This window comes from Macaca thibetana, chromosome 6, assembly GCF_024542745.1.
Source record: "Macaca thibetana thibetana isolate TM-01 chromosome 6, ASM2454274v1, whole genome shotgun sequence".
In the NCBI taxonomy this organism is placed as follows: Eukaryota; Metazoa; Chordata; class Mammalia; order Primates; family Cercopithecidae; genus Macaca; species Macaca thibetana.
The window spans coordinates 46807140-46829009 of NC_065583.1; the positions used below are offsets into that span (position 1 = coordinate 46807140).

The 21870-nt window shown below is 43.0% G+C and overlaps 2 protein-coding genes across 3 annotated transcripts in view; one reads left to right on the plus strand and one right to left on the minus strand.

Moving 5' to 3' along the window:
- The window catches only part of SAR1B (secretion associated Ras related GTPase 1B), a 1003791-nt gene that overhangs the window by 739086 nt on the left and 242835 nt on the right, over positions 1-21870 (plus strand). The window lies entirely within an intron of this gene.
- On the minus strand, positions 435-14138 carry C6H5orf24 (chromosome 6 C5orf24 homolog). Of its 2 annotated transcripts, XM_050792878.1 has the most exons (3): positions 13874-14138; positions 4830-5259; positions 435-2808 (listed from the first exon to the last, which is right to left on the minus strand). In XM_050792878.1, exons 2-3 carry the CDS (start codon positions 5254-5256, stop codon positions 2768-2770), a joined length of 468 nt encoding a protein of 155 aa, XP_050648835.1. In that variant the 5' UTR covers positions 5257-5259; positions 13874-14138; the 3' UTR covers positions 435-2767. The 2 variants fall into 2 exon arrangements, with proteins under 2 accessions (XP_050648835.1, XP_050648834.1); XM_050792877.1 differs by having other exon boundaries at positions 435-5259.

A 21870-nucleotide genomic window follows, 5' to 3' on the forward strand; every position in this document is an offset into this window, starting at 1 on the left:
GTCTCGAACTCCTGACCTCGTGATCCACCCGCCTTGGCCTCCCAAAGTGCTGCGATTACAAGGGGGAGCCAGTGCGCCTGGCCAGACACCAGGAGTTTGAGACCAGCCTGGGCAACATAGGTGACCCCATCTCTACAAAAATTAAAAAATCAAGCTGGGCATGGTGGCATGTACCTGTAATCCCAACTACTAGGGAAGCTGAGGTGGGAAGGCAGGAGGACTGCTTGGGCCCAGAAGGTTACGGCTGCTGTGAGCTATGATCACACCACTGAACTCCAGCCTGGGTGACAGAGTGAGACCCTGTCTTTTAAAAAAGAAAAAAAAAAAGCAAAATTCTAAGAAAAACACAAAATCTACAGTCATGAAAAAGGTTTACCATTTACCACTTAAGTACTTGAAAAGTACCATACTAAAAAACAAAGTAGTAAACACAGTTGGTTTTAAAGTAATGACTTTATTAATAAATATACATCCATATGATGATGTAGATACAAATCATGAACACTACTCCATTCCCATACACATAATTGCACACGAGTAGCTCAAGTTCATGGACATAAAAACATACACAGTATCTATTCAGACTTTTTACAGCAGAGGACAGCGTGCTTATTATCAGTTAATTGGTAATTATTTTCTCCAAAATTACCTGTGGAAAAAAGAAATTCTGAAAACTTAAAGAATCAAAGTGATCTGATTACTTTAAATCACACACTTGATTTACTATAGCATTAAATTTTCCAAAAATTAAATACATTATATGTGAGAGCACAGATTTATATATTGGGGGGGGGGGAGGAAAGATTCAGATACATCCTAGAGTTTAACAGCATACAGTTAAGCTATAATAAAAACAAAAATAGAATAGCATCGAAATTTTTTATGTCCAAGGAAAAAAATGTTTTGAAAAACTGTTTGAATTCTTTATATTACTATAAAGGGACCATAAAATTTTACTGCATATAGAGACAATGACTGACAGAGTAGCAGTTATCAATATCCCCTGAATTGTTCTTTTAAAGCTTCTTAGAATATAAAGGAGAAATTTACTTTTTTTCTTTAGCTCACACACTGTGGTTATTTTTACACTGAAAGGGTCAACTTTAACCTAATAAATGGACCCAAATATATATTTTTTTCTCCTTAACTCAAAGAAACTCTATTCTTAGTTCATGAAAATAGACATGTAAATTCACACAAACATCAGTTTGGAATCAATATTACTTTGACAGATGTTTCTTTTAAAAAGCAAATAAAAAATATAAAGAATTTTTAGTCTAATTAAAACACTGATTTTTTTAAATGTCCCTAAATATTAAAAATTAAACCAGATACTACTCATTTTCTTCCAGTATATTGTGCCAATATATTTTTTTAATATCCAGTGCAAAACTCTAAAAGATAGTATCAAAATCATCCTAAATATTAGTTATGCAAGGTTACATTTGTCAAAAAAAATGAAAATTTCATCTATTAGCTCCTTATTTGCTAATATAATAAATAAGGCATGTTAAAGTACTTTTTAAAGAAAAAAGTAATGCAAACTTACTTGAATTGCAGATCATTTTCTGACCAACAGTTTAAATATAGAATAATGAAACGTATTTTGTGAAGAACAGAGTCACACAGTATAAAATTAGCAATTTACTGTTCAAGAAACAATCATACAGTGGGGGAGAAAAGGCCAGTTTTCCCCAACTGATTATATTAAAGTATAGGCAACTGTTTAACATGCTATTTCAGTGTTTATCGTAACAAGAGACAGTGTTAGAAAAGATGCACAATGTAGTCTTTAGTTTATATAGCAGTAAAAATATTTTAAATTTTTAAGACTTCATTCATGTTATCACTTAGATGTCTTTCTCTTCAGCACGGCACCAGTAAACTGTTCACAGGGAGAAAGGTAAGTGGAATCAGGAGATGCTCACCAGTGCATAGATATAATACTCCAGGTAACCGCTCAGATGAACAGTAAATTCAGCTTTCTAAATGATGTTATCCATTTACAACTGTAGCCATTTGCCCCTCCCTGTTGTTTTTTTTTTTCCTGGGACATAGCTCCTGATAATAAACACTGTTATGAACATGCCTCCTTTAGCTGATCTCACCATTTCATAAACATGTATACAAAATTCATTATACAATAATACACCTGTTTTATCTTCTGACACACAGCACAGCACCAGTAAGTAGATGTGCTGAAGGGCAGAGGAAGAGGAATGAATGTAGGAAAGGCAGGGGAGAAAGGGAAGGGCATGTATAACAAAATAAGGAAGGAAAATAAACTGAAAGGGAAATAAATTGTCAAATGGACTTACATAAAACACAACAATCAAATCTTTGACAATGGTGTGCATTATTCTATGGTAGAACATTAAACAACTTTCTTAGAAACTGGCTTGAAAAAGATTCTAAGCAGCCGACTGCTGAACATCATCTTGAGAAACAGCTAAATGACAGACACATGTGGAGAGTAGGTAACGAACATATGAATGAAGAGGCAAGCATTTGTGTGTGTCAGAAGTTATACTGTTCTGAGTAAATTATTAAAAATCTTGTATTTTAAGCTTCTGCAAGAAGAAGCTCTTGTAGCAATTTAGCTGCCAGAATGTTATAACTGATTACGTAGCCATCCAACATCGTTCTCTATGGTTTGTGCAAAGCTAATATTGTTGAGGTCACTGTCTTAGATGCCAGTGCACATAGTCCCCACATACAATGCAACACCTCTTACTGTAAAGAGCAGCATAAAGTCCAGCTCATTGTGTCAGGCATCACTGGAACACCTGAAGGCTTGCTGCTTTTTTCCTGATAAAAAAGGTACGAAACATGACATCCATTTGCAATCAGAGTTTGCATTAACTGAGAGCAAGCCCAAAAAACACAACATGTGCCCTTTTAAAATTTTAATTATTTTAAAAGTTTTTGGGTCCTGCAATTCTACATTTTAATCTCAAAGGCATTTAAAATCCCAAATATGAACATTGTAACTTTAAAGTTCAGTGGAATTTTTTCAAGTCTGAAGTTTATAATATTTTATTTAGAACAAACTCAAAATAAATAAAATGTGTAACAAGAAATACTACTATCAGAAAGGAAAAAAGAAAGATTTCCCTCTGTCCCTACTATACATATCTACCTAATGCTTTTTCTTCCTTTCTATCTTGCTTCTAAAGCAAACATCACTGGGGGAAAAAATCTTTTGGATGAAATGGTCTCACTGGAGCCACAATAAGATTTTTAATTAAACTAACCAACATATTTTTTACATGTTTCATGCATAGATGGATTCCTATATGTTTCTTAATATTTGGGTTCTGATGGTCAGGAAACTGCATTCTGTTTATACCAGTTTTACAGTCTACCATTCAATTTATGTCCTTTGGTAGATATAAACCTGAAAACACAGTAAGTGCTAATGCAATGGGACAATTTCTGAGAAAAACTAAAAATGTTCCAAATAAATGAGCAACATTAAAAAATGGTTTTATTTATTTATTTATTTATTTATTTATTTATTTGAGACGGAGTCTCTGTCACCCAGGCTGGAGGGCAGTGGCGCAATCTCGGCTCACTGCAACCTCTGCCTCCTGGGTTTGAGGATTTTCCTGCCTCAGCCTCCCGAGTAGCTTGGATTACAGGCATCCGCCACCACATCTGGCTAATTTTTGCATTTTTAGTAGAGATGGGATTTCACCATGTTGGCCAGGCTGGTCTTGAACTGCTGACCTCAAGTGATCCGCCCGCCTCAGCCTCCCAGAGTGCTGGGTGTGAACCACCACGTCCAGCCAATAAATGTTTTTAAACATGACACTTTAAAACTTTCTATATGAAAGGCAAAATATAGTGACTATAGCTACATGCAAACCTAGAGAATGTTTCTTTTTCTATTATATGAAATATGCTATCCTCAGAATGCACTATATTTCACCAAAAATGTAATGTGCAGTTTTTATAAAAGTTTAAATTTTCTGTAAATATGAATTGCTTGTAGTGTTTGGTATATATGCTCTTAGGCAATTAAAAAATACACAACCTATCACTGCTCAAAGGCAAACACTAAAGAATTATTTCAGGAATAATGGTTAAATCAATTAATGCCATGTAGATCAATAAATTACAAGCTGCTTAAACCTAGAACATTAAAAATAAGTTTTTTAACATTTGAAGTGGATGTAAATGCCAAAGCATACAAATATCTGTGTCCCGTCTTGTGAAAATAAATGTTACAAAAACTCACACAGCCATTACCTCAAGTAATCCTGATTCATTAGTTTGCTTTTTTGCTCCACCAGTTAAAAATACATTAGTATATTTATTATATTGTAGGCTTACTTCACAAACGAATAGGTATAATGGTTTCAGTTGTTTATCACATAAAGCATCTATTTAGAACAGCCCCAAAATAGTAATGAAACATGAGACATGACCATAACGCTAAAGGAAAAGCAAAAATGATTTAGTTAGGTATTACACTTGAACCTATGTACAAATACAATGCCACTGCTCATGCCCTGAGTGCATCTGTCAGCATATGGCAGTTTTTGAGCAAAAGCAGGAAAAAAACCAAACAGGAAAACAAATTTGGAAAGCCCAGGCCATAAAATTATGTATATCAAAATAAAACCAAGAAGCTTTGGGATTATTCACAATCTTCCTTCTAAACCTGGCCCTCTTTCCCTGCCTCATTCACTCATTGGGTGGTTTGACTTCACTGCTAGTTTCCTCTACCCCGTGAACTGCTCTGCCATGCATCATAGGGTAAGGAAAAGCAGCAGTGCCACAGCCATAACCAAGATCGGCAAGACGGGATAGAGCTTTAATGCTACCTGGAGGTCTCCCTGGGCTGACTTTGTATCCCGCAGCTTTAGTTGTCCCCAAAGGTCTGCCTGGACTTGTCTTAAATCCAGCTGCTTTGGTGGTTCCCAGGGGTCTGCCTGTGCTGGTCCGGTATCCTGCTGATTTGGTGGTTCCCGAAGGCCGGCCACGCTTACCAGATCGGTTGAGATTCTTCTTTTTCTTTAGTTCGTCTTTTATTTCTATGCTTCTGCCACTTGTAGTCTGCAAGTGTGTTTCATTTAATGGGTCTTGCCTCTGACAAACCATTGGTTTGTGGTTGACTGTGTGGCTGTATTTGCTTTGCTGGGAGGAATATATGTCAAACTGATCAGCAGCTCTCATGGCATCTTCATTGAGGCAGGAAGGCTTGCCAGGCCCACAGAAAGCTGGATTACTGCTGGCAACAGGATGCATCATTTTCTACCAAAAATAAAAGACAAATATATATAAATACACATACACAAATACATATCTGTATGCAGCATTCAGTGAGAAAACAGTCTGTCTCCCAACAATTATGCAGGCTACCTAAAATTAGGCTGACAGGCAGGACTCCAGACCACCTATAAACAAACACACATCAGCAGATTCAAGGATACTTGTTCTTCTCAATTTAATCATGGAACAAACATCATACAAGATAACTCTATTATAATACTGATTTCATAGCTATAATGTTCTCCCGTTAGGAACTGGAAAAGTGTGTAAGTCAAAAACAAATGTTCTATTCTGTGGGCTTTTCTCTTCTAGATTACTAAACCTCAAAAGAATAACAGTAAAGCCAAGAATTCTTATTAACACAATTCTTTATTTCAGTTTGCCTGATGTTCTTGGAATGCCTCCTGTTGGCCTTTTATTGTATTTCTCACATGTATACTACTGGCCTGACAACAGTTTCCACAAGATGGACACTCCATCGTTATTTTATTATTTATACAGAACCCTGAGTATATGTTACACTTCACAAAAGACAGAATGTGCCAAGCAATGAACACAATCTCTACTGCTTCTTGGCCTTTTGGCTAAGATCAAGTGTAAAGAATACAATCTCTTGGCCCAAGGTACTGACTCTCTTCAAATATCCTCCAGCCCAATAGAAGGCAGTACCAATACAAAAGGTAAAAAAAGATTTCCATTAGCTAAAATGAGTGAACATTATACAAATCCTTACGACTTATACTACAAAAATACGGATAACAACCATAATACAATACCTCCTTTTTAAAAAAATTTTTTTTTTGAGATGGAGTCTCACTCCATTGCCCAGGCTGGAGTCCAGTGGCACAATCTCAGCTCACTGCAACCTCCGCCTCCTGGGTTCAAGCAATTCTCCTGCCTCGGCCTCCTGAGTAACTGGGACTACAGGCGCCTGCCACCACATTTGGCTAATTTTTGTACTTTTAGTAGAGACGGGGTTTCACCATATTGGTCAGGCTGGTCTCGAACTCCTGACCTTGTGATCTGCCTGCCTCAGCCTTCCACAGTGTTGGGATTACAGGTGTGAGCCACGGCGCCCAGCCAATACCTCCTATTTTTAAGGTATATTTATCAAGACAAAAAGTTCAATGTACAACGTTGCTTTCTCCCTTGATCATAAATATAGTGTCGATCATCTTCCCTTACACAAGCCCCGTGACTTATTAAAAAACAGTCCAGCCAGGCATGGTGGCATCAGCTATTAGGGAGGCTGAGGTGGGAGGATCACTTGAGCCCAGGAGTTTGAATCCAGCCTGGGCAACACAGCAAGATTCCTGCTCTTGAAATAAAAAAAAAAAAAAAAAAAAAAAAAAAAGGTCCAAAGTCTCTATATTATCTGTAAGGATATCCCTGTGATTTTTTATATATATATAAAGGACTTATTAAAACCACTACCACAACAAATCAGCTCTAAATAGCCATATCATTTAGACAGAGGAAATGGCAGGTTTTTTGTTTTTTTTTTTAAGATGGAGTTTCGCACTTTGTTGCCCAGGCTGGAGTGCAATGGCATGATCTTGGCTCACCACAACCTCTGCCTCCTGGGTTCAAGCGATTCTCCTGCCTCAGCCTCCCGAGTAGCTGGGATTACAGGTATGCGCCACCATGCCTGGCTAATTTTGTATTTTTATTTTGTATTTTCATTTTATTTTTTATTTATTTTTTCTTTTGAGACAGAGTCTCGCTCTGTCACCCAGGCTGGAGTGCAGTGGTGTGATCTCAGCTCACTGCAAGCTCCACCTCCCGGGTTCACGCCATTCTCCTGCCTCAGTCTCCCAAGTAGCTGGGACTACAGGTGCCCGCCACCACACCCGTCTAATAGTTTGTATTTTTAGTAGAGATAGGGTTTCACCACGTTAGCCAGGATGGTCTCGATCTCCTGACCTCGTGATCTGCCTGCGTTGGCCTCCCAGAGTGCTGGGATTACAGGTGGGAGCCACTGTGCCCAGCCTGTATATTTAATAGAGACGAGGTTTCTCCATGTTGGTCAGGCTGGTCTTGAACTCCCAATTTCCGGTGATCAGCCTGCCTTGGCCTCCCAAAGTGCTGGGATTACAGGCATGAGCCACTGCGCCTGGCCGGAAATGAGAGTTTTACAGAGACTACAGTATTATGTTGTGATGAGGAAAGAGAGAGAAAGATATGGGTTCCAATTTGGATTTAGAAAAAGTCACTAATATATATTAAGGTCTAGCCCCAAGTTGTTAGGAGATATTTGTGTGCACCCTTCATACATGTGAAAGTGCACCAAAACTTCAGTTATGAAAACAGTTACTCCCAGAGGCTACAAACAGGTAATAAGGTTAGCCAAAACCACTGTAAACTTACTTTAGTTTGTAAAGGCAAAAGGAAATGAGCATGAAGTCACAGAATCAAATTCTGTTAAATTATGAAACATTTGCTGAAAATCAACAGATACAGAGCAATTGGCAAGCTGGCTTAAAGTCTCAATTTGATGGAAAAACATCTACAGTGAGAAGCCACTTGTTTATGGCAAAAGCTTTTTAGACTTGAGAACATAAAACAAGACTGGGCTAAACACAAATATTAAGTGGAATACTTTTTTCACTCACTCCCCACAGATACAAGAACTAGATTATTGGCCGGGCACGGTAGCTCATGCCTGTGATCCCAGCACTTTGGGAGGCTGACGCAGGTGGATCACAAAGTCAGGAGATCAAGACCATCCTGGCTAACACAGTGAAACACAGTCTCTACTAAAAATACAAAAAATTAGCTGGGCGTGTTGGCACGTGCCTGCAGTCCCAGCTACTCAGGAGGCTGAAGCAGGAGAACTGGTTGAACCCAGAGGCAGAGGCTGCAGTGAGCCGAGATCGTGCCACTGTACTCCAGCCTGGGTGACAGAGAAAGACTGTCTCAAAAAACAAAAACAAAAAGAACTAGATTATTAATTATCATTTCTCTAGCTCAAATTCTAATTTCAGATGGGAAAAAAGACTCTCAAGATGAGTTCCAAATATAGTATTGGCTGAAAGTTAGCAATTTTTTAGCATTTTGTTATGTGCCAGATAATAAGCTTGGTTCTTTGCACATTATCTGATTTAATCCTCAGTACAAGCCTATAAGGAACATACAATATTAGCTCTATTTTACAGACTTTAAGCATTCTGCCAGGGTCACACATTAGGAAATGGTTAAGCCAAATATGACTTTTGATAATTCAACTTCAGAACCAACAATTTACCGTGTAGCATACCAAGGTTTTTCAATAGCAGCACTGTTATTTGGGTCAGATAATTTTGTGTGGTTTGTCCACTGCATTGTACAATGCTTAGCAGCATTCCTGGCCTCTACCCACTAGATGTCAGTAGCAACACCTCTCTCCCTTCCCCTAAATATGTGACAACCAAAAATTTCTCCAGACATTGCCAAACGTTCCCTGGGTGGGGGGGTTGGGGAGGGGTGAGGAATCCACCCTTCACCATGAAATCGCTCGATTATACTAAAATGAAAACACAGACTCAACTTAAAATATTCTCACTTAAGTTTTTATTCACCTTTTTAGCATCTTCCTCACCAAATATCCACAAATTCTTTCTGACTGCAAAGTCAAAGATATTTGGTTTCCAAATGGAAGAAAAGCAAATGCCAGAGTTAGTAAAGACAACCAGGACAGCCACGATGGCTCACGCCTACAATCCCAGGACTGTGAGAGGCCGAGGCAGGCAGATCACCTAAGGTCAGGAGTTCGAGACCAGCCTGGCCAAAACGGTAAAACCCTGTCTCTACTAAAAATACAAAAATTTACAAAAATTTTTGGGAAAATTTTTTGGGGAAAAAAAAAAAGTTATGTGACTTACCAGGAGGGTAACAAATACATATATATAGCTAGCTAGCTAGCTAGATAGATAGATATTTATGTATGTATAAAATATGTATATATATGAATATTCATAATCTATCAGCACTCAGGATATACAGTCTCAGCTTACATTGGCTTTAGAGGCAAAATGCCACTATCCTTGACTCAGATATCAATCCACACTGAAAAAAACACACCATTAAAAAATTAGACGTGCGGCTGGGCATGGAGGCTCATGCCTCTAATCCCAGAACTTTGGGAGGCTGAGGCAGGCAGATCACCTGAGGTCAGGAGTTCGAGACTAGCTTGGCCAAAATGGTAAAACCCTGTCTCTACTAAAAATACAAAAAAAATTTGCCTGGCATAGTGGTGCACACCTGTAATCCCAGCTACTCAGGAGGCTGAGGCAGGAGAATCACTCAAACCCAGGAGGTGGAGGTTGCAATGAGCCAAGACTGCACCATTGCGCTTCAGCCTGGGAGACAAGAGCGAAACTCCAACCCCAAAAATAAAAAGAAAGACATGTAATTTTTAAAAAGCAAGTATCTTGGCCAGGTGTAGTGGTTCATGCCTGTAATCCCAGAACTTTGGGAGGCCAAGGCGAGTGAATCAACTGAGGTTGGGAGTTCGAGACCAGCCTGACCAACATGGAGAAACCCCGTCTCTACTAAAAATAAAAAAAATGTAGCCTGGCATGGTGGTACATGCCTGTAATCCCAGCTACTCAGGACACTGAGGCAGGAGAATCGCTTGAACCTGGGAGGCAGAGGTTGCAGTGAGCTGAGATCATGACATTGCACTCCAGCCTGGGCAACAAGAGCAAACTCCATCTCAAAGAAAACAAAAAACAAAAAACAAGCATCTCCATTTCTCCATTCCTTTAATATTCTCCAGCATTTATGCCTTTACTTTATATTATGTAAATTTAGTTCTGACATAACTCATGTTTATTGAGGGCCAACTCCATGCAAAACACTATTCTAAGCACAAATCGATAAGAGTAAAGCTATTTATTCCAATGGAAAGATAATGAGACACTAACTTGGCCAGGTGTGGTAGCTCACACCTGTACTCCCAGCACTTTGGGAGGCTGAGGTCACTTGAGGTCAGGAGTTTGAGACCAGCGTGACCAACAGGGAGAAACCCCGTCACTACCAAAAATACAAAACTTAGCTGGGCATGGAGGCATGCACTTGTAATCCCAGCTACTCGGGAGGCTGAAGCAGCAGAATTGCTTGAACCCGGGAGGCAGAGGTTGCAGTGAGCCGAGATCACACCACTGCATTCCAGGCTGGGTGACAGAGTGAGACTGCCTTAAAAAAAAAAAAAAAAAAGACCCTGACCTAACATTTCTGAAGTGTAGGGCTTCTGTATGTTCTATATATTCCTTCCCTGCTACTGCCAAGAAATCAGAACAGTATTCTACTTAATAATTCATAAACAAGCCGGACAAGGAATATGAGAATTACTCATGTAAATAATTAACTTTAAAAACACAAACAGAACTAAAACCAATCCTTTCCTATTTTCAGACTTCAACTTTATTAAGTTGGGAATCAGCACTATTAAATGCTTGTGTGCATAACCATCACTATATGTTTACATGCAGGATACTTGTGTTTATATAAAAAGTATTTGCATAATGTGAGCTTAACCCTGAACTCCATAATGCCTTCCTCCTCCCACTTCAGGGCTATTGTTAAAACACTCTTTTTTTTCTTTTTTTTTTCCTGAGACGGAGTTTCCCTCTTGTTGCCCAGGCTGGAGTGCAATGGTGCAATCTTGGCTCACCGCAACCTCTGTCTCCCAGGTTCAGGTGATTCTCCTGCCTCAGCTTCCTGAGTAGCTGGGATTACAGGCACATGCCACCACGCCCAGCTAATTTTTTTATTTTTAGTAGAGACAGGGGTTTCACCATGTTGGCCAGGCTGCTCTGGAACTCCTGACCTCAGGTGATCTGCCTGCCTCCGCCTCTCAAAGTGTTGGGATTACAGGCATGAGGCACCACTCCCAGTGTTTTTTTTTTTTTTTTGAGACGGAGTTTTGCTCTTGTCCAGGCTGGAGTGCAATGGCATGATCTTGGCTCACTGCAACAACCTCCACCTCCTGGGTTCAAGCAATTCTCCTGCCTCAGCCTCCAGAGTATCTGGGATTACAGGTACGTACCATCATGCCACATTAATTTTCGTATTTTTTTTTTTTTTTTTTTAGAATAAACAAGGTTTCACAATGTTGGCCAGGCTGGTCTCGAACTCCCGAGCTCAGGTGATTCACCTGCCTTGGCCTCCCAAAGTGCTGGGATTACAGGCGTGAGCCACCGTGTCAGGCCAAAAGACTCTGATTGAACATATGCAAGCGACATTTCTTTTTTGAGACGGAGTCTCGCTCTGTCGCCCAGGCTGGAGAGCAGTGGCATGATCTTGGCTCACTGCAAGGTATGCCTCCCGGGTTCTCGCCATTCTCCTCCCTCAGCCTCCTGAGTAGCTGGGACTACAGGCACCAGCCACCACGCCCGGCTAATTTTTTGTATTTTAGTAGAGATGGGGTTTCACCGTGTTACCCAGATGGTCTCGATCTCCTGACCTCGTGATCCACCTGCCTCAGCCTCCCAAAGTGCTGGGATTATAGGCGAGAGCCACCGCGCCCGGTCCCAAGCCACATTTCTTAAGAGTCAGAATGGTCCAGCGTGGTGGCTCAGGCCTGTAATCCCAGAACTTTTGGAAGCCAAGGTGGGCAGCTCAGTTGAGGTCGGGAGTTCCAGACTAGCCTGGCCTGGATAACACAGCGAAACCCTATCTCTACTAAAAATCCAAAAAATTAGTCAGGCACGGTGGCTCCAGCTACTCAGGAGGCTGAGGCAGGAGAATCGCTTGAACCCAAAGGCGGAGGTTGCAGTGAGCTGACTTTGTGCCACTGCACTCCAGCCTAGGAAACAGATTCCATCTCAGAAAAAAAAAAAAAAGAATGAATACTATATTTCTAGACGGTGTGGACTGAATAGAAGCCAAGAGTTATAGAACAGGCTGTGTAGACTATCAAAGATTAAAGATCATCTTTTTAAATAGTTACTGAGGCCGGGAGCAGTGGCTCACGCCTGTAATCCCAACACTTTGGGAGGTCGAGGCGGGCGGATCACGAGGTTAGGAGTTCGAGACCAGCCTGGTCAACAAGGTGAAACACCGTCTCTACCAAACATACAAAAACTAGCTGGGCGTGGTGGCGCACATCTATAATCCCAGCTACTAGGGAGGCTGCGGCAGGAGAATTGCTTGAACCCGGGAGGCAGAGGCTGCAGTGAGCCGAGATCGCGCCACTGTACTCCAGCCTGGGGGACAGAGTGAAACTCCGTTTCAAAAAACAAAACAAACAAAACAACCAATAAATAGTTCACTGAGTCAGGAGCGGTGGCTCAAGCCTGTAATCCCAGCACTTTGGGAGGCCGAGACGGGCGGATCACGAAGTCAGGAGATCGAGACCATCCTGGCTAACACGGTGAAGCCCCGTCTCTACTAAAAAATACAAAAAACTAGCCGGGCGAGGTGGCGGGTGCCTGTAGTCCCAGCTACTCGGGAGGCTGAGGCAGGAGAATGGCATGAACCCGGTAGGCGGAGCTTGCAGTGAGCTGAGATCCAGTCACTGCACTCCAGCCTGGGCGACAGAGCGAGACTCTGTCTCAAAAAAAAAAAAAAAGTTCACTGAATGTACAAGAGTCAACTAAGAGCTTCTATATATCTGGACTGTGACTAAATTCGAATACTCAAAGCATAAGCTAAAACTTGCCATCGTTGAAGTTGTTTTATTGTGTTTAACTCCTAAAGTTTAAGCCCTAAAATGAGCCCTTCTTTATAGAACAATTCCTTTCTCTTCTCTTGAATGTGGCAGTCACTACTGCCAACATAAAGAACTGTAACTATTTTTAGTAACTTCACAAAGCATCCCTGAAGCTTTCTAAACATGGAGAAAGCGTCAAGAAACCCAAGTTCTGTTCTCCAAAGATCACAGATCACGTAACTCTCACAGATTTATTTCAGGTCCGTATAATCATATATGTTTCATAATTCTAAATGAAGATTTGCAACTCACCTCAATTACTCACAAAGTCCATTCAGCAGAGGCCAATAGCCATGCACCCTGCCCCACCACGGGAAGTTTTTATAATAGGACTGCACATAAATAACGGCCTCCTTTGTCTTCTTCCTATCCTTAACTGGGCCCCACAGTGCACAAATAAGGACTCCCCTTATTTTGACACGAGGCGTTTAGAATGTATTACCTGTTGTGTGCTGAAAGCGACTATTAACGTACTGGCAATAACAAGTTTGCAGAAGACGCACGCCACCCTAGAGAAAGGGTTGCGTACCCTCTAAAAAGCAAAATTCCTAAGCCGCTGTCCGTCCACTCGGGAGTTCCGCAAGCGTAGAAGTCCACGGGCACTCCATCGCGACGCCGATCTGCAGCCGGCAGACTTTCATTTAAAGGCGGAGAGCGGACTGCGGATTCCGACCTCTCAAAGAAAAGAAAGGGGGCCCCCTCCCCCGCCGCAGGAGGAATGTCCCCCCGTAATGGCTCCACACCGGGGAAGAGCAGGCTACGTCCGGGACCCCTCCTCTCACTCCTGGCTACGCTAGGGCCCCTTGGCAGGAGGCCTCTTCTCCCCGGCCAGCTAGGCGCCAGTTCTCGCCGACGCCCGACTCCACTCTCGGCCGGCTGACCAGCCCGCGCGCGCCCACCTACCTCAGCCGCTCGTAGACCGGCCCCTCCGCGCGTCTAGGGGCTTCCCAGCGGCTGGGAACCTCGCGCTGGCGCCGCTCCCTCCCCAGCCCGCCGCCTCTGCACGGTGCGGAGAACGGGCCAAGGCGGAGGGGCAGGCAGCGAGGGCGGCGGCGAGGCAGACGCTGGCTCCCAGCACCCGCCGCGGCCGCCGCGCACAGTCCTGCCCCGGACGCAGTACGAAGAAGCCGCTACCACCCTGTAGTGTTAGAGGCGGCGTGCGCGACCTCGCGAGGGCCGCGCACGCACACGCACACTCTCATCGCGAGACCCGATCTCCCGCCGCCGACCTGCACGCAAGCTTTGGGAGGGAGCCAGGCTGGCAGGCTGCGCTTGCGCGTCGTGGCCTTAGGCCTGGGCTGTTGGTGGTCCGGCGTCGACCGTCCCCAGTGGCTGAGGTTGAGAGACCTACCAAATGGGGAATTAGTAACTTCCTTACTTGTATTGGTTTTCACCACAATTCTGAGATGCTGGAATTCCTGCTGACCCCATTTCTTAGATACAGGACCTAATAAATGAAAATCAGGGGAGTTGGGACTCTTCATGCCCAGGATCATGTGATAATGAAAAGCCTTATTTTATGGGCCATCTTGATGATCCACGCGGATTACAGGCGTGAGCCACTACGCCCCACTGAATTGTCATATTCATTATTCCATAACCACAGGAAAGGATGGAACAACAAACTACCGCTATTATGTTTTTCTTGTGAGATATCTGACATATCAGTCACCTCACACAAACCCACTTCGAAGGGATTCATTTTCTTCCTCCTTCCTCCTGTGAATTTCCAGATGTCAGAATTGAGAGGATCCAGAATTAGGGCAGCTACTGAAAGGGAGACACTTTATTAAGCAATGGGAAGAGGCTAGAGGAGGATGCTTGCTCTTTTCCCCCATGTAATGAAGGCTATTTGAAGATGGACAATTCATAGTACTGAGTTCTACCGTAAGCACAGCCCTGGGCCAGGTACTGCCTTGCCAGTAGGAAAGAAAGGAGGAGCAACAACTTTTCTGGACAAACACAAGCCAGGACACAACACACGAAACAAGCAAGCCCATTCATTCAACCTAGTAAGGGACTGGAGACAGATAAGCCATGTGAACAATTGATAAAACTCTGGGCGGCCTGGGTGCGGAGGCTCACGCCTGTAATCCCAGCACTTTGGGAGGCCGAGGCGGCCAGATCACGAGGTCAGGAGTTCAAAACCAGCCTGGCCAACATGGCGAAACCCCATCTCTACTAAAAATATGAAAATTAGTCGGGCATGGTGGCGTGCACCTGTAGTCCCAGCTACTCGGAAGGCTGAGGCAGGAGGATCACTTGAACCCGGGAGGTGGAGGTTGCTGTGAGCCGAGATCATGCCACTGCACTCCAGCCTGGGACAGAACGAGACTCCATCTCAAAAAAAAAAACAAACAATAACAACAACAACAACAAAAAAAAACTCTGGACACAAAGCTCAGGTGGAATTCCCTGGTTGGGAAGGTAAGATTTTTTTGGCAGACAGGGATTCATAACATGATTCTAAACATCATTCCAACTAGGTGGAGTGACTCACACCTGTAATCCCAGGACTTTGGGAGGCCGAAGCGGGAGGCCAGGAGTTTGAGACCAGCCTGGACAATATAGATTCTGTCTCTACAAAAAATTAAACAATTAGCTGGGTGTGGTGATGAGTACTTGTAGGGCCAGCTGCTAGGGAGGCTGAGATAGGAGAAAGGACTGAGATAGGAGGAAGAAGACTGAGGCTTCCTTAAGCTGTGACTGTGACACTGCACTCCAGCTTGGGCAACAGAGTGAGACCCTGTCTCAAAAAAATGAAATACTAAAAAACAGGATTAATCATGCCAGTGTTATTTATATGTAAAAGGAAAATACCAATATAAAAAAGTTAAAATATGTACACAGATTTTAAGGCATATTAAGTAGCCTATCTAAAAACAAATTTTTTTTCTAAGCAAGGTTTTTTTGCTCTTGAGGTAGAATTTGGGAATGTGTAACAGCACTCCCATACCATAGAATCACTGTTGCAAATCTGTAACTCTAAACTCTTGTCTGAAATGGCATTTGTACATAAAAACACTTAAGAAAAAGAAACTTTCATTCTAACAAGGTCAAATAATTTGCAGGCCCAGTAGAGGGGTAGCCAGAATAACAAAGGAAGTCAGACAGCCCTGAGTTTGAATGCCTTTCTGCCACTTGCCTCCCATGGCATTTTGGGCAAGTCACTGCTCCTTCAAAAGTTTCCACATGTATGAAATTAAGACACTGTCTTCCTTGTAGAGCTGTGAAATTAAATAAGCTAATAGGGCTATTTAAATACTCATGAGTGGCCAGGCACAGCCACTCATGCCTATAATCCCAGCACTTTGGGAAGCCAAGGCAGGTGGATCACCTGAAGTCAGGAGTTCAGGACCAGCCTGGCCAACATGGTGAAACCCCGTCTCTACTAAAAATACAAAACATTAGCCAGGCGTGGTGGTGCATGTCTGTAATCCCACCTACTTAGGAGGCTGAGACAGGAGAATCACTTGAACCTGGGAGGTGGAGGTTGCAGTCAGTTGAGATCGCACCACTGCACTCCACTCTGGGTGACAGAATGAGACTCTGTCTCAAAAATAACTCACCTCAGCTACTTGGTAGACTGAGGCGGGAGGATCGCTTGAGCCTGGAAGGCAGGGATTACAGTGAACGAAGATCACGCCACTGCACTCTAGCCTGGATGACCAAGCGAAACCCTGTCTCAAAAGATAAAAAGAAAAAAGAAAATATTCACCCCTATTTAGATGTTCATTATACTATTCTATTTTCAAATATTTACCATTTTAAATATTTTAAGCTCATACAAGTTATATTGTTCTTGAAAATAACCAAATATAAACATTCCAATAAAATCTCGAATAAGAATTCATGGGAATAGGGTCAGGCACGGTGGGTCATGCCTTCTAACCCAGGACTTTGGGAGGCTGAGGTAGGCAGATTACTTGAGGCCAGAAGTTCCAGACCAGCCTGGCCAACACGGCGAAACCTCGTATCTACTAAAAATAGAAAAATCGGCTGGGTGTGATGGTGCACACCTGTAATCCCAGCTACTCAGGAGGCTGAGGCACCAGAATCACTTGCACCCCAGAGGTGGAGGTTGCGGTGAGCCAAGATTGGCCACTGCACTCCAGTCTGGGCAACAGTGAGACTCTGTCTCAAATTAAAAAAAAAAAAAAATTATGGGGACAAATATTAATCATTGCAACTGAAGGGAATAACTGAAGAAGACTTGCAAAGGATTTGAGTTTCAAGTTTGGATTTGAAAGTGCCAGACATGAATTGGTGGAGTAGAAGCTGTGGTGGCTACAAGGAAGACAACAGCAAGCACATTTATAATGGTAGAACCACCTTTACCCACTGAATAATCCAGGAAGCGTTGGAAGTGGGCTTTAAATGCCATGTTAGTCTGGAGATATTTCACAGAAGCACCATGAGCCAGGAAATATCAGCAAGAAATCTTCCAGCCAGCTCTCTTTAGAGGGAGATCTAGCCACCAAGATGAAACTGCACACTTATATCAGCTGATGACCTTAGTAAAATAGCACCAGCCATTTGGTGAACCACTAGCTAGTGGGTATTTGATCAAGGAAGAGGAGACATTCCAGGTTTACTCACCCTCTGACACATCTACTCATTTATGCTATATGTTGACTTTAGCTTTTTTTTTTTTTTTCTTCAGACGGAGTCTCGCTCTGTTACCCAGGCTGGGTCACTGCATTGTGGCCAAATCTCGGCTCACTGCAACCTCCGCCTCCTGGGTTCAAGCAATTCTCCTGCCTCAGCCTCCCGAGTAGCTGGGACTACAGGCATGTGCTACCATGCCCGGCTAATTTTTCTATTTTTAGTAGGGACAGGGTTTCACCATGTTGGCCAGGCTGGTCTTGAACTCCTGACCTAAGGTGATCCTCCCACCTCAACCTCCCAAAGTGCTGGAATTACAGGCATGAGCCAGTGTGCGCAGCCAACTTATTTTAGATTCAACGGAGCAGACAAATGTTATAACCATGCAAAATAGGGCTTCACGAAAATCTGAACTATCTTCACAATAGTCACTATGAGAGAAATAGTGACCAACTCATTTTTTATATAGGAATTTGCTACCACTCTAGGCAGCTCCGTATAAAATTCTAAAATTCTTTAAACTTCTAAAATTTTACCTCATATTAAAGCAGTCAGCCTCCTACTAATGTCTATCCACTGTCCTAGTTTTTTAGACTCATGTTGCACAAAGTTAGTCATATGATCCCACTTGCCTCTATAAGGAGCTCATTTAGTTCAGGCCTCTGGAAGCTCTTTTTTGGATATATTATAAATATTATAACGAATCTCCACTATGTGGCTCCTCTGTACTTCTCCAGCCATCCCCTCCCCCAAAGTCAGGCACGGCCATGTGACTTGCACTAGTCAATGAAAGTGACAAATGTGAGATTATCTAAGATTCTTCTCTGCCATTAGGACTGTGATGTTAGAGTTGCCATCAGTCTGGATCCTGGATCCTGGGGTTAGAAAGATGTGAAGTAAAGCTTCCCCTCTTACAACACATGAGGATAGTTTAGTATAGATGAGAAATAAACTTTTTTTTTTTTTTGAGACAGAGTCTCATTCTGTCACCCAGGCTGGAGTGCAGTGGTGAGATGTTGGCTCACTGCAACCTCCAACTCCTGGGTTCAAATGATTCTCGTATCTCAGCCTCCCAAGTAGCTGAGACTACAGGCATGAGCCAACACGCTTGGCTTTTTGTATTTTTAGTAGAGGGGGGTTTCACCATGTTGACTAGCCTGATCTCGAACTCCTGACCTCAGGTGATCTGCCTGCTTCAGCCTCCCAAAGTGCTGGGATGACAGGCATGAGCCACTACTCCTAGCCCAGAGAAATAAAACATCACTGAGATTTTTGTTACTGCACCATGATCTAGCTGTAGTAACTGGAAACTACAAAGGTTACTTTTACCTCTGACGAAAAGCTAAGAGAGAACTGAAGAAATAGCATAATCCAAAAAAATCAAGGAAATGGGCCCTTCTACCATGTAGAGGGGCAGGTGTAAAGGATTTAACCTTGCCAAAGAACAGTGTGGCCTTTACTGCTGGCTTCTTGGAAGTAACTTCTAAACCCTTGGGATGTCATGTTTCATAGTGTTTTTGTTTGCCTGGGGCCCTGGGTCATGCAAGATAGTCTAACAATGTGATTTAGTGTGAAAAAGCTGGGTCACATGGTATCAGCTCCACCTCCTGAGGGACTGGAAACTGAAATCAGCCATATGGCTAATTAATCATATCTACATGATGAACTCCAATAAAAACTCTGGATACCAAGGCTCAGATGAGCTTCCCAGATGGGTGCAATTGCTTATGCCTATAATCCCAGCACTTTGGGAGGCCGAAACAGGAGGACTGCTTGAGCCCAGGAGTTGGAGGTCACCCTAGGCAACAACATAGGGAGACCCTGCCAACACAAAATAAATAAATAAATAAATAAATAAAAGCCAGGCATGGTGGCACATGCCTGTGGTCCCAACTACTTAGGATGCTGAGGTGGGAAGATTGTTTGAGCCCATGAGGTTGAGGCTGCAGTGAGCCGTAATCACATCACTGTACTCCAGACTGAATGATAGAGCAAGACACTGATTCCAAAATATAATAAACCAGGCACGGTAGTTCATGTGTGAAATCCCAGCATTTTGGGAAGCTAAGGTGAGAGGACGACTTGAGCCCAAGAGTTTGGGGCTACAGTGAGCCATGATCATGACACTGTACTCAAGCCTGAACAAGAGAGCAAGACCTGGACTCAAAAAATATACGAATGAATGAATAAATAAATAGGATGCTGCTAAGGCCTAACACTTACCTGTTCTTTTTTTTTCTTTTTTTTTGAGACGGAGTCTCCCTCTGTCGCCAGGCTGTAGTGGGGTGGTGTGATCTCGACTCACTGCAACCTCTGCCTCCAGGGTTCAAGCAATTCCCCTGCCTCAGCCTCCCGAGTAGCTGGGACTACAGGTGCACACCACCACGCCAGGCTAATGTTTTCTATTTTAGTAGAGACAGGGTTTCACCACATCAGCCAGGATGGTCTCAATCTCCTGACCTCGTGATCTGCCCGCCTCAGTCTCCCAAGTTGCTGGGATTACAGGCGTGAGCCACCGCACCCAGTCACTTACCTGTTCTTAAGGTTAAGTTACTCTAGGCCGGGTGCAGTGGCTCACACCTGTAATCCCAGCACTTTGGGAGGCTGAGGCAGGCAGATCACTCGAGGTCAGGAGTTCCAGACCAGTCTGACCAACATGATGAAACCCTGTCTCTACTAAAAATACAAAAAAAAAAAAATTCAGCCAGGCGTGGTGGCACACGCCTGTAATCCCAGCTACTCAGGAGGCAGAGACACGAGAATTGCTTGAACCTGGGAGGCGGAGGTTGAATTGAGCTGAGATTGCACCATTGCACTCCAGCTTGGGTGACCAAAAAAAACAAAAAAAAAAGGTAAAGTTACTCCTTAAATTTAACACTTGCATTAGCATCTACAATAGCAGCATCCTCTTTCCAGTCCCTTTAGCCACAGAGTGCAAATAATGAAAGCAGTATTGACGTATTCTAATAATGCTGCTTGATATGGGCAGGCCAAACAGAAAAAAATTAAAATACCATGTATGTACCACAAACTACATCTTCTATACAGTATCAGACAGGCAGGCTTTGGAGTGAAGATAGATACAGACTTAAATGCTAGGTCTGCCACTTACTAGCTGTGTGACCATAAACAATTCAACAAGTATTTATTTTTATTTTTTTTTTTGAGACGGAGTCTCACTCTGTCCCCCAGGCTGGAGTGCAGTGGCGCAATTTCATCTCACTGCCAAGTTCCGCCTCCCGGGTTCACACCATTCTCCTCCCTCAGTCTCCCGAGTAGCTGGGACTACGGGCACCGCCACCATGCCCGGCTAATTTTTTGTATTTTTTAGTAGAGATGGGGTTTCACCATGTTAGCCAGGATGGTCTCAATCTCCTGACCTCGTGATCCACCCGCCTCGCCTCCCAAAGTGCTGGGATTACTCAACAAGTATTTATTAAATGCAAAACTGAGGATACAAAATATAAGACATGGACTCTGATCTCAGAGAGCTCATATTCCATTGAAATCAATGAAATGGACAATCAAATAGATCATTGGAATTTGGTGTTAAGTGCAACAAAAATGGTGGACCTGATGTTTTTAGGAAATTAACTCAGGTTGGCTTTTTTTTTTTTTTTTTTTTTTTTGAGACAGGGTCTTGCTCTGTTGCCAGGCTGGAATTCTGTGGTGTCATCATGGCTCACTGCAGCCTCAACTTCCCCAGGCTCAGGGGATCTGCTAACCTCAGCCTCCCAAGTATCTGGGACTATGGATGTGTGCCAGGCCAATTTTTGTATGTTTTGTAGACAGGGTTTCCTCATGTTGCCCAAGCTGGTCTTGAAGTCCTGGGCTCAAGCATTCCTCCTGCCTTAGCCTCCGAAAGTGCTGGGATTGCAGGCGTGAACCACTGTACCTGGCCAGATTGGTCTTAATGAGGTGCTATAGTACACACAATACATACACGATATTCTGTCAAATGCAGAGGCTTTTTCAAGGGCATAGGTATTTATCAGTACTTCATTTGCAACAAGATCATACTTAAACAATTTTTTTTTTTTGTAGAGATGAGGTCTTGCCATGTTGCCAAGGCTAGTCTAAAACTCCTGGCCTCAAGTGATCCCCCAACCTGAGCCTCTCAAAGTGCTGAAATTACAGGCATGAGCCGCTGTGCCTGGCGTACACTTTTATTTATTTGTTTGTTTGAGATAGTCTTGCTCTTTCACTTAGGCTGGAATGCGGTGGCGTGATCTCGGCTCACTGATTCTCCTCTCAGCCTCTGAGTAGCTGGGGTTAAAGGTGCCTGCTGCCACGCC

Bases quoted from the DNA above. Each gene is read 5' to 3' on its own strand.
- C6H5orf24 (XM_050792877.1), bottom strand. From the start codon at position 5,256: ATGATGCATCCTGTTGCCAGCAGTAATCCAGCTTTCTGTGGGCCTGGC.